Genomic DNA, 16,664 nt, shown 5'->3' on the forward strand with positions numbered 1-16,664 from the left:
ACGTTTATAAAGTTTCTAGTTTGGTGGACCATTTTGAGTTGATGGTTTGTGATAAATCGATTCCATCTACTTCTCACAACATTGTTAGCCTTACTTTCATCTTTTCTCTTCAAGATAGTTTCGAGAGGGTCACTAACAATCATCATTTCAACCTGCTAGTTCCACGGACATGTTATATTTCACGATAGAATCGTATCTGCTGTGATATTGTCACCTCGCAAGAGATCTAACTCCCTTACTGCAAAGTAGTGAAAAGCACAATGATTCACTGGAACATTACCTTGAATATCTTCAGTTTCAGTTCATGTAAACTGACGCAAAGACTCATTAAAAAGATTACACTTTAGCTGCTGTGAATCCCTCACCTCATAAGACGGTTTCCTTACGATCATCACTGTCAGTTTTCAGTTTCAAAGTGAGTTGCTTGTTTTGTGGAGAATTTTGGGATATAAACTATTGAGCAAAAGAAAGTACACGGGTGTAACTTTTGTTACAGGGCCAAATTTGCGTTCTAACTAAAGTCATTGAAGAACACTGATTGCATAGTACGCAACCATTATGTTGCATTTGCCAAAATGCAGTCAATTTGTACATGTTTTGTACGAATTTTTGCAAACATGTTATTAATGTCCCATGTACAAACACTTTTCACACAGAGGGTGTAAAACCTGTTTGTCGTGAAGACTGAACAATCATTAGACAAAAATCTCAGGGAAAGAAAAATACTGTCATGTTGTTCACAAAACGACTGGACTTGCAACCATAATCAATTATCCACAAAGGATATGGTCGCTTTGGGCAAGACAGCAGTTCTTGCTGGCATTGTATGGATCACCTAAGTCTGTCAAATCCCGGTATGAGTACAGATATCATTATTTGACAAGAGCCGTTGCCAAGCGTCCCATTCACACACAAACGCAGTTATCTGCCTTGACAACCACATCAGCAGCGACACTCCAGCTTCCAGACGTCGTTTCTTTATCGATGAGTGGTAGACCCAACTTTTGTGCAGTCTTATACCCACCAATGGTGGTGACAGTTCGTGCACGTTCGATTTTACGAGACGGGTGTGCACGATATCCACATGTTCATTGGTATGATGTATTTTGGTGATTTACTCTGGCCTTCCGAAACGCGACCAAAAAATATTACTGCTAACACCGCCGTGCCTCACTATATGCCCCAAACTCATATCAATCAAGGATTCCGAGTTCCTTTCCTTCCTTTCCTTGGATTTAAAAGCTTGTGTTTCTTATGCGCGTGGGCATATAATATATATGCAGTTACATCAAAGATTCATTTCTCCACTAACTTGGGGGAACTAACTGCAAACCTTTTCCAGATGAGGATCATTTATCAAATTGCTGAACAGTATGTGCAAATATCGTGCATGTGAACAACTGCATTTTGGAGTATATTTTTGTTTACGCTAATTGGTTCTTGTGTTATTTCATTATCTGAATGCTCTTGATGGCGACGAATAGACTTGAGTTGGCACTTTTTTAATATATTTTTTAATTTTATTTTATGTTACTTGTTTGTTTGTTTGTTTGTTTGTTCGTTCGTTCGTTCGTTCGTTCGTTCGTTCGTTCGTTCGTTCGTTCGTTCGTTCGTTCGTTCGTTCGTTCGTTCGTTTTGTTTTGTTTTGTTTTGTTTTTGTGTGTGTGTTTTTGCTACACCGGTAATTGTGATTCATCAAGCTCCTTTACTCAGTTTAGTCATAAAAACACAGTCGCAAAGCCGTATGGGGTCTGTGACACATCTTGTCATTCGATTCCGCCTTGACACAATGGTGTCCTCTGTCCTCACGAGAGCGGTGGAGTAGCCAAAAGGTTAAAACGTTCACTCCTTATGCTGATGACTCGGGTTCGATTTTCTACATAGGAACAATGTGTGAAGCCCGTTGCTGGTGTTCACCGCCATGATATTGCCGATATATTGCTAAACGGGGCGAAACATTTCACTCACCCACTCACTTTCCACAGGATGTAAAATATTCTACCTATAGATACAGGTTATACAGGTTTTGTTTGTTGTTTAACGCCGCCCTCAGCAATATTCTATTTATGTTGAGGTGGTCTATAAATAATCACGCCTGGACAAGACAATCCAGTGATCAACGGCATGAACATGAATCCAAACTGTTAGGATAGGAAGACATATATCAACCAAGTCAACCAGCCTGACCATCCGATACCTTCTGTAGCATCTGGGCTGCTGAAGACTAATTCTACCCCAGATCGTTTGGTGTCGAATGTATTCGACCAACGCGAAGGTTGTTGGTAATTTCGACATCATCGGTCCCTCAGTGACGTAGTGGATTGGATGGTCATTGGCCAAGTTCCTTGACATAGCTGGATGCGTTCCGTTGTTGAATGCTATATAAAAAAAACTGATTTTCTGGTCGATACTGGATTGTTTTCACACCGCCACCACTGACCCAGAAAAAAAAACACAAACACAATGATATTTGCCTCTCTCAGACCTCAATGAAACTGAATAAGAAAGGTGAACTTCCTCTCAAAGGGACTTTAAAGAAAATGCTAATATTTCAACGGCAACTAAACACCACCAATATGAATTCAATCCACAAAAGGAGACAACTGTTGACATGCCACGGTTCTGTCATAGTCCCGATATTTGCATACATGCCATTTCTAAAATTGAAGAAATTCTGTACAATTAGAGTCTGTACAATTAGAGCTACCACTCAGTTTTGATTAGTATTCATAGACGTTTGATAGGGGCATTTTACCCTCATAATACACGCAAGGTATTCCATGTGTCAAGTGTCATTTAAATATAATGACATACCTGATTTATTTCAATCAAGCAGTGCGTAGGCTATGAAATACATTTGAAGGAGCAGACCCGGAAAGTCAAACTTGAATTTGAATCAAATTAGCAGAACCAGGTGATACAGTTTGAACTTCAACGAAATCCAGTCGGTTAACCTCTCAATATAGCCACCTGTTTGCAAATGGCTTTTCCAGTATTTAAGCCGTCTGCCTTAAATGAAAAAAATACTCATCTAAACCCTCATTTAAAAGTAATTTAAAGAAAATGGACTTTGCGCTTGGGATAGAACTTGAACTAAAATATTAAACTATTCTATACTTTCACGCATAATTCATGTCTTATAATATTCTGTTTTTGTTTGTTTTTTCCCCATTCATTTCATGTGTAATATATAATTCAGAAGGAGTCGTCTACAATGAAAGCATAATAACATATGGGAATTGCGATGATTTGTGGTCTTATCCAAAGGAATTAGTAATTTTGAGGCAAAGTATAACGTAAAGGTTCTGGTTTGGCGAATACTTTTAATCATACCAAAAACTTATTTAAGTAAATAAAATACAAATCAAAAACAAATGATTTAAAAGAAAATCTATGCTCACCATACTGGGTTCTTTATCGATGAAAAGAATAAAATACGTGAGCCAAATGTTTCAAAGCCAAGCTTAGCTTATACACATTTACAAACAATAATAAACAAAATAATTTAAACATGGCCATCAGTCGTTCTAAGATGTAAATATTTGGAAGTATTAAAAACCATTTTAACAAGAACATTTCTTACTAGATAAAACGGATAACAATGAAGAAAACATTTTAGTAGATCGGGCTTTCAAACTATGGCTTATGAACATTAACAGAAACCTTATTCGCCTCGTTCAAACGTTAACACCCGTCAGTGCTTGAATCAAAAGGATATACCACTCAGATGTTAACAGAATGCGTTGCCTGGAACCATAAAGGCCATCTATATTTATAAGCCAGTGAAAGAGGTCTTGTAGGAATATTGTACGGCACTGTCTGATGAGATGTTACAACCTTAAAGTCTGACATTAAGTTAAATTCTCATCTTTGACGTTATTTCTGAGCAAAATTAAATGAACATTAGAGAACTCTCACATTATTATGCCTTTTATTGAATGAATACGCTGATGCAATGATTTAAGTATTTGTTTCCCTGATTTTATGAGGATCGTCAACATCCCATCCATTCCGCCCAAACATCGAAGAAGCCATTGATGACGTGATGCAAATTCTGTCAGTTCATTCAGAGACCGTATTTGTGAGAGGTCCCGTTTGTGAGAGCCCCGAGTTGTGAGACTCCCGGTCTTGAGAACTCCCGTTTGTGAGAGCTCCCAGTTGTGAGACTCCCATTTATGAGACATTGGAGTATGTAATTAACAAATAAAACACACCATACTCCCCTGTCTGACAGAGTGGATAAACCGTTGCTAATTAGTGTTTAGCTGTGTAGCTGAACCGTGAACAGAACAGAATACACATTTTATTCTAAAAACTCACATATAGTGACGCGGGGAACGTGCAGCATATTGATACATATTAAAATATCAAGATGTTTACAGAAGTATTTGGAAAGAAACTTGTGTCAAATGGCATTTAGTGCTGGACAGTAAACATCATGTGGATTTCATCACAGACAGATGATGTATGAAAATGGCGGATTTTACATCTTTCAGTGTCGTAACAACGTCCCTTTCAGCGGGCAACCAGTTGTTTGAAGTTTATTTAACCAGAGCCTATAGTAATATGGTAATTGTAACAAATAAGGTTCCAAGAAGCAAATGATACGATATCTTTGACATTTGGTAACAGTGGGGAATTAATACCAGTATTTGAAGAATATGAATCGCACATATAACATATAATCTATTGAATGGTATGCAACTGAAATCAAGTGAAGTTTTTTTTTTAGATAGAACAAAATGATTCTGTCTCGTACAACTTTATTATTGAAAAACAACATCTTACTGATGTTAATTCTTTACGTGTAGAGTTCGCCAAGAGCTTTCCAGCCTTAGCAAAAGGTCAGTATGACCTAATTTGGACGATAATACAAAATCGATCTCAGAAGGGAAATGTGTGTCCTGGCGCGCACCAGTCTCAATGTTTCATTCCTCACTGCTCCTCACTTTTCGTAACCTTGGTATTCGGCTTGTCTCGGCAAAACACGAGTTGGTCGACTCCATTTGTAACTACTCGTCTCTTTCCGTGACCTACAAGAATAGACCATCCGGCTTGCCGGAATGACATGAGTAGTTACGAATCGGTCGACTCCGGAGTTTCCAAGTAATCCCGACAGGACAAGATACGTACGATGTAATGAGCGATTAAAGAGAGGGTTACTTTAAATACTCGTGGTCTATAAATTTAGGATTTCAAGTGTCACCTCGGTATTACCTTCACATTCGTGGTTAAAACAGGTGTGGTGTCCCTGGGATAGATTAATGCTAATTGCATGTGGTCTACTTTTAATTATCACCGGTGTTAAACATTATCATCTCCGAACGTGACATAATCAACACTCTGGCTCCCACACATCGTGGATATTAGTGTTCGGAGTGCGCCGCTCTTTTAGCCTCCAGCACATGAATGCAATCTTCAGATGTTGTAAATCCCAAGGTGTGACGTGATAGCCTGTGGCTTGAAAGTAGGTAGGTCATAAGCATGTAATCTCCACAAGCTCATTATGAAAACATACGGATGTATTTTGTTTAACAAGGACGTTAACATCAGAATACAGATACTACTAGCTCCCATGACATAAAACCAAACATTATCTTATTACACTTATTATCACAGGATATTATGCATGTTATTTTTTTCTGTTAACCACAAACCTGTAACACTGGCGGATCCAGAGGGGTTGTGCTGGGGTGCCTCCTCCCTCCCTTCTTTTTTTTATGCACTCCAGTTTCAGTACGTACAGTTCTATATACATTCAGATAGGAAGCGAATGGAATAGGGTGTGGTTGTGTATTTTGAAGAGCATGACTATATATTCATGTTTAGAACTATTTTTCAGCCAATATTGGCTGTTTGCTGGGAAGGTGTGTTTGTATACATTGGAGCTAGGTGTTAACGCACCCAGTGTTATCAATATTGATCGTTTTACCGCGGTGTATTTTTTGGTTGATAACACATATTCAGTCATGGCAACAAAATAACATTGATGTATGTTTTAAGCAGTTTGTTCAAAATAATACATCTAATAACAAATGGCTGTCATTTATCAGTGACATATTAATGAAGTCGGGAAATAATGATGTATGGATTAATCAAACATTTGTCAATGTTGATTGTATTAAAAGTAATATCAAGAAGAGACTAACAGATCTGTTGAAATGACATTCGGATATTGAAGCATCTTCAAAGGGTAGGTTTTATAAGACTGTAAAAAGCAAGGTTGATATTGATTTTTATTTGCAGCACCTACCTGAAAAATATATATTCAATTTGTTAAATAGTATTTAAAACTGTCAAACTATTGTCTTCCTGTTGAAACTGGAAGACAGTTCAATATCGATCGTAGTTATTGTGCACCTTAAATGCAATAGGAAAGTAGTTCCGCTACGCTGTAACTGTCAGTATATTAAGTAAAGGATATATTCCCAGAAATGGGCTTTATGTACCCATGTGGGGAACCGAACACGGGCCTTCGACGTGACGAGCGACCGCTTTAACCACTAGGCTACTCCACCGCCCCTCTGAGATCGGGGGATAAAACAAGAACTTGTAAGTTACTATTTTATGTCTTAGAGGGGTGTCTGTGCTCAGTGCTGCGACATTGCATCCTCGTGGATGTAAAACCGCACAAAAGTGGACAAGCCGCAGTAAATAACAGGCACGTCGGTGTATCAGTTCTGTAATACTAAGGTTAAAGCGTTCCCTGGTCAAACCAAAGACCCGAGTTCGATTCCCCACATGGGTACAATGTCGTTCAACACCGTGATATTGCTGGGATATTGCTAAAACGGCGTAAAACCATACTTATATAACTGTTATACTCTGTAAGTCGAGTTTTCAGTGCGACCTACGCTTATATGGGTCAGTTTGGTCGGCCATCGCCCGCTCGGGGCTTGTGAAAGGTACATGATGACCTACACCGTTAGAACCCCCAAGCTATATCGTCACTGGGTCCCTTTAGTACGTTCAAAGCGGCCATCTTGTCGCGTCACTCTCCACCAAAGTGATTGATGTCGAAAGGACATTTTAAAAAACTGTTGCTCAGTCTTTGGTTCAGTGAAGTTGAATGATTCCTGCCCCTGTACAACATGGAAAAAATAACACCGAAAATAGAAGCTGTAACAGGTTTAATGTTAAAAACAACGGTGCTTCGTTAATTTCAAGCATGGAGCGGGGGCAGTTGTGTTTAGCAAGACGACGAATACTAAATCATAAATGGGTAGAGTGACTGAGAAAATGTTTTGTTTTATCACAATTTAGACTTTCTTTGTTGATGAATAGTTTAAGTGTGTGGACAATACCGTTTCCTCTAAATCGGTCGACAGACCAGTATCCACTGAAATTTTTATTTTTACGCATAACATAATTTTCTTAATCCGATTATTAGTGTCCTGCTGAAATAACATGACAACATTAAGTAGAGTAAAGTTTTAGGTGTAACATATTCACGCTATTTCAATCCCATACAGTTAATGGTAACGCGAATCACAGCAACTATTGTAGAATTTCGTTGCTACATTAAATTGTAGACATGTGCCCTTTCTTCCTTCAGTCTCTGACCTGTGTTCAATTGTCATGGTGACTAATTTAGGACTGCCATCGCCCAAATATTTCCAAAGTTCTATAACTATAATTAATTCTCATAACTTTAGTTAAGCCTGACATGGTTCAACTACATAGTTTTCGCTCTTTAGAAATATTTGCACGTTGGCTGCCCTGACTGAGTCTGAATAACACAGTTTACCTCTCAATTTCCAGACAACTTTTAAGATTCTAAGATATCTCTAGAATTAACTAGAATATCAAATTAGAATTAATTTCATTAATGATTGATAGGTATCCAATATAATCAATCACGACGTGTCAGAATCAGCCAATGAGCGATCTTCGTGGGCTTGAGCCGGATGTCCTATCCTAGTCGCCCGTGGTACTACTTCATAGAGAGGGTCTCCATGTTTCGGGAAGCAGACGACTCTCCGCCATCGACAGCTGCATGGCATTTGGAATCAGAACTTACACCTGAGACCTTTGCTGTTGAATAGGAATCACTACTACTGGAATTCACCCCACAAAAAAATGAGCAAAACGTGTGAGAAGATGGTAATTATCAAGTTTACGACAATGTTCTTGTTGGGAGTGCTTGCCAATATGATATCTGTAGTGTATTCCTTCTCGGATGGTGCTGCCTTGACGGCAGGCAACAACCGGAACGTATATTGTGGTCGGATGCCGAGAGACAGAATGCCAATTCACATGGCATGTGGAGGACCGTGTCCCCAGCAACAGCAACCGTCGCCATTTCGCTTGGAAGTTTATGCCAATACATACGGGGACGACATGGTAAGAGGTGAGTATTTATATGTCGTATTCGTCATCTTCTGATATGATACATGCTCTGGACCCATTAAAATTGGAGCGTCTACATCAGTCCCAATCAAATGGTATACAGCCCATTTCCTGTGTCTCCCGCCGTGATGTAGCTGGAATATTGCTAAAAGCGGCGCTGCAACTAAACTCACTCACTCACCCATAATAAAATTGGGGGTAATGAATCTTCAGTGATGGTATTATAAGTCTGAAAACAGTAGATTCTGAGAGTATTTCATTTTGTGAATTCAGGTAAACATTACAAGAACATTCAATCCAGAATCATAATGTTGGGTTAAAATGCAATACAATGCTATTTACGATTCGGGCTCATACTGGTGCATTAAAAATAATAGTGAGTGAGTTTAGTTTCAAGCCGCATTTAGCAGTATTCCAGCAATATCACGGCCGGGACGCAAAACTGGGCACACATTGTACTCAGGTGGGAAATCAAACTCGCCTCTTCGACGTGACGAGCGAACGCTTCAACCGTTAACCTACTATACCACACCGCCCCAACATAAAAATAATAATCAATCATCAGCGCATTTTGGGGTTTGTAAAACATCACTCGTGTTTTATTTTTAATTCGATAACTTTGTAATGATATATACATATTCAAGTGGGCAAATGGACAGATATTCAATCGGTTAAGGAGGTTAAGGTTATTTTAGTGTGTTTGCTTAGTAATATTTCTGTTCGTTTGAGAATATGTATCAATATTTTTCACTGTAACAAAAAGTGGAATTGTGCCTCACTGTGAAACAGTTGTGAGCGAATTTCTTTTTGGCAAAAGACAATATACAATAGGAAAAATAAATACGTATCTGAAAACACTCAGCCGTGGCTGATACACCTCAAACCTCAGGTTCAAAACACATTTGTAAATTTTCATCCATATCGGAAAACAGTTTCTTGCCACTGGTGAACAAGGGCGGTGAAGTAGCGACGCGGTTGAACCGTTCGCTCGTCACGCCGAGGACCCGGGTTCGACGCTGTTTGTGAAGCCCACTTCTGTTGTCCTCTGCCTTGACATTGCTGGAATATTGCTAAATGCAGCGTAAAACAACTCATTCATTGTTTGTCGAGTCGTGTAAGAATGTGCCGCTGAGACAAAGTCCAACCCGAATCTTAACGGGTCCTGAAAAACGGTTATGACTTCAGGTGTTTCCTGAAAAGAGTAAGCCTTTTGTGCCTAATCAGTACCTCTCACTAATCACACAATTTGCCTTTAGAATTGGTTTTCAGCCACTGCTCTGAAGGCTCGCAGATTTGGTTGACACACATCGCCATATCCAAACTGCGTAGACCAATGCTCATGCTTTTGATCACTGCATTGTCCCTTCCATATTCGAGTATGGCGTAAACAATAATCAAACAAAAGAAATAGAGGATACTAAACAACCTTCCATGAAATACCATTCTTATTAAACGAGTTTAATGAAAATGTTATTTCACGGAAGCGAGGTTAGTATTCTGTTTATTACTTCCAACACAAATTGATAGAAACTGCCACTACAGTGTGAGGACTCCCAGTTTTCTTTGAGTCAAACAAGGTCCAGTACCACTGCGAGAGCGCCATTAGCATCGTGACGTCATTACTCTGAACCCTTATGACGTCATACATCTAGCAGTATTACACTAGTGTAATTTTGTCGTAAAAATATATTACACTGCAGTATTTTCCACGGGCGAGTAACAAAGCCCTTTACTTGGACTCAAGACTGTCGAAGCGTAGCATAGCAGACCCCGGGAACCAGGCTGGAACGGGTACTCTGGTATGCCTGGTGCTAACCGTTACATACTTTCTCTTTCCAGTTGAGCTAATAGGACTCGCTCCTATAGCAGGATTTGTGATATCAGCGCTGAGCAACGAATCAAATGTCGTGGGAACTTGGGAAGATTCCCCCGATGGATCTTATACCGTGGAAACGTGTAGTTTCCAGAGCATCAACGAGGGCTTCTCGGCCTTTCACACTCGGACTACGGGTCCGAGAACAGGAGTCCGTCTCCTGTGGAACGGAAGGGAGAGAAACTATGGAGACGTGCAATTTATGTAAGTAAGACTTTACAACAAACAGGTCCTATAAATGCTTGCAGTAGTCTCAACATAATTATATTACCTTCTATAAAAGCCAAAGAGGCTTGCATGGCCCACTTTTGTATGCACATGTGACATATACTAGTATTATGCCTAAAGACGCTTATATTACCTTCTATAAAGTCCAAAGAGGCTTGCATGGCCCACTTTTGTATGCACATGTGACATATACTAGTATTATCCTAAAGATGCTTATAGTACCTTCTATAAAGGCCAAAGAGGCTTGCATGGCCCACTTTTGTATGCACATGTGACATATACTAGTATTATGCCTAAAGATGCTTATATTACCTTCTACAAAAGAGGCTTGCATGACCCTTTGGTAGGGACACATGACATATCTTATGCCCAAAGATACCTATATGGCTTTCTCTGGAACACCAAAGAAGCTTATGTTGCCTTGATAATGCCAAAGAGGCCTGCATTGCATTCTACACAACGCCAAAGTGGTTTGAGTGACAATTGAATATTTACATTCCTTAATTACTGCCCAAGATGCTTACGTGGCCTTCTAGATAACCCCAACGAGGCTCACTGAAGTGGTTTTAATTGCATACATACATATAACTCAACATTCTCTTCCCACAGAGGTTACTTGTCATGTCTTCCTACGAAGGAAGATATGACAAGTAACCACTGTGGGAAGAGAATGATAACTCGAGTCAAGGGACCTATATAACTTTTTATTGCACTCGGCGGCACACATTAGCTTCAATAATGTCTTAGAGGCTTCTTGCCTTCAAATGTGGAGGCCATTTCTGACTTCCCCAACCGTGATATTACAGGGATATTGCTAAAAGCAACATTAAATTCAGACAATCACTCACTCAGAAAGCTTAAAAATGCAAACATGGCTTTTATTTGTTAGAAATGTTGTACACATATTTATCAGGTACGTACCCTGTTTATTTAATCGTATTACAACGTTGTGTTTCAGCGCATGGGTTGTTCTTGACCAGACGAATTTTTGGCGTTTTGAATCACACTGGCTGACTAGTGAAAAATCGGGTATGTAAGGAAATCATACAGTTTGCTTGCGTATCTAATGCTTTAAAAACTGTCTAATCCGAACTTATCATTCGTTTTCTCTTACCTGCATCTGTAATGACGATATCTATCACAATTTGTGTAATTTTGTGTGGTCCAAATATGAATGAATTGCTTATCTAATAATCATATCACAGCTAAATATCCTGTTCTTTTCAGCCACAGGAAACATTAATATTGGTGACCATTACTACCAGCTTATTAAGGATATATTCGGCGTCCAACCGGTTTTCAGTAAGGAAGATAACAGTGTATCCTTCGTGTCCCGAAACGCGGAACTCGAGGGCAATGAAACTTTGGCAGCAAACGAAACGCTTTTTTCTGGCAATGGAACCTTCAATGGCACGTTTTTCACAGAGGATGGGGAGTTGGTGCCTACTTTGGAGGCCTTTGAGGCGGGCTTCATGAAGAGACTGGAGGGGGGGTTTAATCTTGACAGTCCTTTTGATGATTTTGACAGAGAAACATTAACTGCGGCAGATTTTGATGTGCCGGAATTGGATGATAGTCATTTCGATGCGTTTAATGGAGCACCGACCCCTTCTGATACGGTTTCTGTTACTCCAACGAATCCTTTTGACATGTTTAACGGGGGAAACAATCCCTTTGGCAATCCATTTGCTAGTCCTTTCGCAAGTCCGTTTGGTCCATTTGGCCCCAATGGTAACAATCCGTTTGGTCAAAATATGTTTGGTCAGAACAACGGACAGTTTGGCCAGGGTGGACCTTTCGGTGGATTCGGAGGACAGCAAGGGCAGGGAGGACAAGGGGGTTTTGGAGGACAAGGAGGACCTGGTGGATTTGGAGGACAAGGAGGACCTGGTGGATTTGGAGGACAAGGAGCACCTGGTGGTTTTGGAGGACAAGGAGCACCTGGTGGGTTTGGAGGACCCGGTGGGTTTGGAGGACAAGGAGGACCTGGTGGATTTGGAGGACAAGGAGGACCAGGTGGGTTTGGAGGACAAGGAGGTCCGGGTATGCCTGGTGGATTCGGAGGACAAGGGATGCCTGGTTTGGGAGGACCAGGAATGCCTGGTTTGGGAGGACCAGGAGGACCTGGTGGTTTTGGAGGACAAGGGGGACCTGGTGGCTTTGGAGGACAAGGAGGACCTGGTGGCTTTGGAGGACAAGGAGGACAGGGTATGCCTGGTGGTTTCGGAGGACCAACAGGACCTGGAGGGTTTGGAGGACCAGGAGGATTTGGTGGCCGAGGAGGACAAGGAGGCCCACCCGGATTTGGTGGTCAGGGTGGCCCAATGTTTGGCGGTGGGGCACAGGGCGGCATGCCAGGAGGTGTGGGTGGCGCTGGAATTGGTCCAGGACGAGGGGGGATGCTTGGAGGCTTGGGTGGTCAAGTTGGAATGGGAGGGGCATTCGGAGGTATGGGTGGAGCAGGACAAGGTGGATTCGGTGGCATGCCAGGTGGTATAGGTGGCGCTGGTGGTATGAGAGGTGGTTTGGGTGGTGCTGGTGGATTGGGAGGAATAGGCGGTGGTGCGGGTGGATTAGCTGGGGGTATGGGTGGAATAGGCGGTGGTGCGGGTGGATTAGCTGGGGGTATGGGTGGAATAGGCGGTGGTGCGGGTGGTTTAGCTGGTTTGGGTGGTGCTGGTGGTCTAGGAAGAGGTGGTGGCGGTGGTACAAGAGGTTCAGTTTTCTCCCTCTTGGGTAAAAAGTAAACACCGATGAACTTTACACTCGGGGTGTAATCCTCCGTGGCACCTTCAATGAAGAATGCGAACACACCTTCTTCTGAAATGCAGTACCAACGCCTTGATAAGAAATCGCTGCTGATATTTCACTGGCAGATGATGTAATAAGTGCCTCACCAATAGTCTACTCACCATTCGATTACCTAGTGTGGGATTGTGACAAAAAGATATGTATCCATTCGCTGTCATGTGTTCGTTCCGGAAGTGACGTCACTACATTCATGACCCCTGTCTCAAACACATCATTTCTCGCGCTCGAGTACTTTCTTTTTTAGCGTCGTGCTTTTCTTACACTCAAAACGAAGCTATGACATCGAATGGATCCATATTATCTCTATATAACATGCTAAACTAAAAAAGTGAGCGATGACGGATAATTATGGGAATATTTTTCAAGAACTTCTGTCAGTTAGTCAGTCATCAAGACATTGTTCTAAGTAATTTTGGGGTATGAACTAGATATATAAATCACCCATTACTGAAGCCTAGCGGTTAAAGCGTTCGTTCGTCGCGCCGAGGTCCCGGGTTCCATTCTCAACATCGGTACAATGTTGAAACCCATGTCTGGTGTGCACCATAGTACTATAGCTGAAATATTGCTGAAAGCGGCGTAAAACTGAACTCACTCATTTCGTTACTGAGGAATCTGCCGATGTACATTGTACATTATAACATATTTACTATGTAGCTATTTCATAGAGTGGGATTTATGAATAATATTTTAAGAAAATTAAAGGAATACATCAGTAACTTGTGTTAGGAGAGGTTTTTTAAAATCATTTTTTCCCCAATGTTCAGGCTGTGCGGGGTTAAGGAAATACGAATTCAGTCGATCATTTCAATGAACAGGCCTTCCTCATAGTAAGGTTTATGTCAACATCATCTGGATATGTGGATTTATTTTAATTTTAGGAGATGTTCTTTTGCTGGAAGTGTTTCTTTTGTTAGTGTTGCACAAATGTGATCTTGAATATACACGTATAACTTCATTGCAAAGATAAATCTGTTTTCTGTTGAGATTGGTGTGTCTGGTTTTAAGTCAGACTAACATAACATGTTCATAAATTGTACATAAAACACTCAACTTTATGTATGTATCAGAAATTGTGTCAGATTTTTATGCCCGTTTGGGGCCAGGAGACGGTGGAGTAGCCTGGTGGTTAAAGCGTTCGCTCGTCACGCAGAAGACCCGGGTTCGATTCCTTACATGAGGACAATTTGTGAAGCCCATTTCTTGTGTCCCCCGCCGTCATATTGCTGGAATATTGCTTAAAGCCACACTCACTCACTCACTCACCCATTCACTTTTGGGCGATGGAGTAGCCTAGTGGTTAGAGCGTTCGTTTGTTACGCAGTTCGACTCTCCACACAGGTACAATGGGTGAAGCCCATGTCTGGTGTCCCCCGCCGCTCTGTATCATTCCGGAATCAATACAATATGATGAAAACACTTTTGAACCCATTTCCTCTGCCAAGCTCTGACAAACTGTATATCCTTGAAATATTTTCAATGATATTAGTCCCCCTCTCTCCCTTTTTGATGATTTTAGGATTTCAGAGATTCAAATTGTAACTAAAATGTGTATTAAGAAATCTTTGGAAATAAGCCTTGGTAAGACATAGAACAAATACACGTTGATCACAAACTCAAAATGAGATTTCTGAGAATTGAACGCCTGTTAGACATTATTAGATGTGACACTGATTTTGTATTTGTGTCTTTTGAAATAAATGTATGATTCTCTATTGTTGTTTGTCAAGATTATGAGAGCCATTTTGTAATCAGTTGAAATGAGTTAGCTGTGTACTGAAAAAAATATTTGGGCACATAGAAGGAATAAACTTCGTTACAATCACTTTTCTGTCTTTATATTTGTAAGCAGACAGACAAACACGCGGCCTTTAAGTAATCTAGTTTTGACCAGAAAATCCAGTGATCAACATCATGAGCATTAATCTACGCATTTCGGATTCCATGTCATGTGTCAAATAAGTCTGCTTGCCTCAAAAGCATGGGTTGTTCCATACCAATCCCTACAAGGATCCTCACGGGTGATGCACGCACTTACGCATTTACGCAGACACTGAAAAAGCTGCAGTCACCAATTTTGTACACATGCTGTAGGTTGTGAGTCATTCGTTTTCTAGGGTTTTTTTAATTTAGATTATTTTGTTTTATTTTGTTTTGGGGTGTGTGTGTGTGTGTGTGTGCGCGTGTGTGTGTGTGCGTGTGTGTGTGTGCGTGTGAGGGGGGAGGGGAGTACACCTCAAGTTCTGCAAGAAAATATAAAATGTCCATTCAAGAGGTATCTCTGCCATCGAATAAGGATATCATTTCATTTGTGTATGACCAAAATCATGTATATAGAGTACATTAAATTGATCGATTTTATTGGGAATGTCCATCAAGATTCTATTTGACTGCTACAGTCCTCCAATACGATTTCTCAGTTGCATCAAGCAATACCAGTTTCAAATTCTGTGCACAGTGCCTAGAGACAGCCTTATCTAATGCGTTCTCAAAAGTCAGAAGACTCGGTGAGGTAGCCAAGTAGCTAGAGCTTTCCCTCGTCGCGCCGAAGACCTGGGACACGGCTGGGTTCCATTCCCCTCGTGGGTACAATGTGCCCTCCGCCGTGTCCATTTCTTGTGTCCTTCGCCCTGATATTGCTGGAATATAGCTAAAAGCGGCGAAAAACCAAAACTCACTCACTCAAAAGTTACTCTCAAAAGGACTATGTCCCATTAAGATCTTACTAAGTGACAGAAAAGGTTTATAAGTTGCATGCGTTTGAGAGGTCTATTTCCGTGTCCCTGACCAACTCGTGTTATTCTCATTCAAGCCCAATCTTCCTCGAGGTTACTGAAAAGGGGCAAGAGGTGGCGAATGGTACCTCGACCTGTAAGCTCCTGGAAGGATGGGGTAGCCCAATGGTTAAAGCGTGTGCTAGTCCCCACAGGGCTACGATGTATGATGCCTGTGTCTGGTGACAACAATCCCAATCATAAAATCAAAACCCTTAATTTTGACCCATTGCCCCGAAAACGTTATGTAAACAATAGAACACGTCCGTCAAAAAGACTTTTCAGAAAATATTTGGTCTCGATGCGAAATTTAGTTCATGGAATTTATAGATGTTAATGGACACAATTTATAATTTGATGTTGTTGTACTGTTCACTCCATAACCATGAGGCAGTCCAGTGGTTAAGGCGTTCGCTCGTCACGCCGAAAATTCGGATTCGATTCCCTAAATGGGTACAATGTGTGAAGTCCATTTTTTGTGTTCCCCGCCATGATATTGCTGGATTATTGGTAAAAGCGGCGAAAGACTAACCTCACCCCATACCCTGTATCAGCTTCGGGTCGGACATTGGGCATTCATGTGGACAAAGTGCTCTCTCGTCCCGTCGAAGACATTGCTGAATGCTAAT

General features: G+C 41.0%; 2 protein-coding genes across 2 annotated transcripts in view; both read left to right on the forward strand.

Moving 5' to 3' along the window:
* Positions 1-16,664, forward strand: part of LOC137268878 (short-chain dehydrogenase/reductase 3-like) — a 308,772-nt gene that overhangs the window by 12,674 nt on the left and 279,434 nt on the right. The window lies entirely within an intron of this gene.
* On the forward strand, positions 7,964-14,974 carry LOC137268327 (PE-PGRS family protein PE_PGRS47-like). The gene is made up of 4 exons (XM_067802878.1): positions 7,964-8,350; positions 10,189-10,426; positions 11,409-11,479; positions 11,678-14,974. The coding sequence occupies exons 1-4, from the start codon at positions 8,080-8,082 to the stop codon at positions 13,195-13,197; spliced, it is 2,100 nt and encodes a 699-aa protein (XP_067658979.1). The 5' UTR covers positions 7,964-8,079; the 3' UTR covers positions 13,198-14,974.

The sequence above is a fragment of the Haliotis asinina genome, chromosome 16, assembly GCF_037392515.1.
Source record: "Haliotis asinina isolate JCU_RB_2024 chromosome 16, JCU_Hal_asi_v2, whole genome shotgun sequence".
Lineage (NCBI taxonomy): Eukaryota > Metazoa > Mollusca > Gastropoda > Lepetellida > Haliotidae > Haliotis > Haliotis asinina.

Coding starts and splice junctions, on each gene's coding strand:
- LOC137268327 (XM_067802878.1), top strand. CDS start 8,080: ATGAGCAAAACGTGTGAGAAGATGGTAATTATCAAGTTTACGACAATG. Junction 8,351..10,188: donor CGGGGACGACATGGTAAGAG/GTGAGTATTTAT, acceptor TTCTCTTTCCAG/TTGAGCTAATAGGACTCGCT. Junction 11,480..11,677: donor GCTGACTAGTGAAAAATCGG/GTATGTAAGGAA, acceptor TGTTCTTTTCAG/CCACAGGAAACATTAATATT.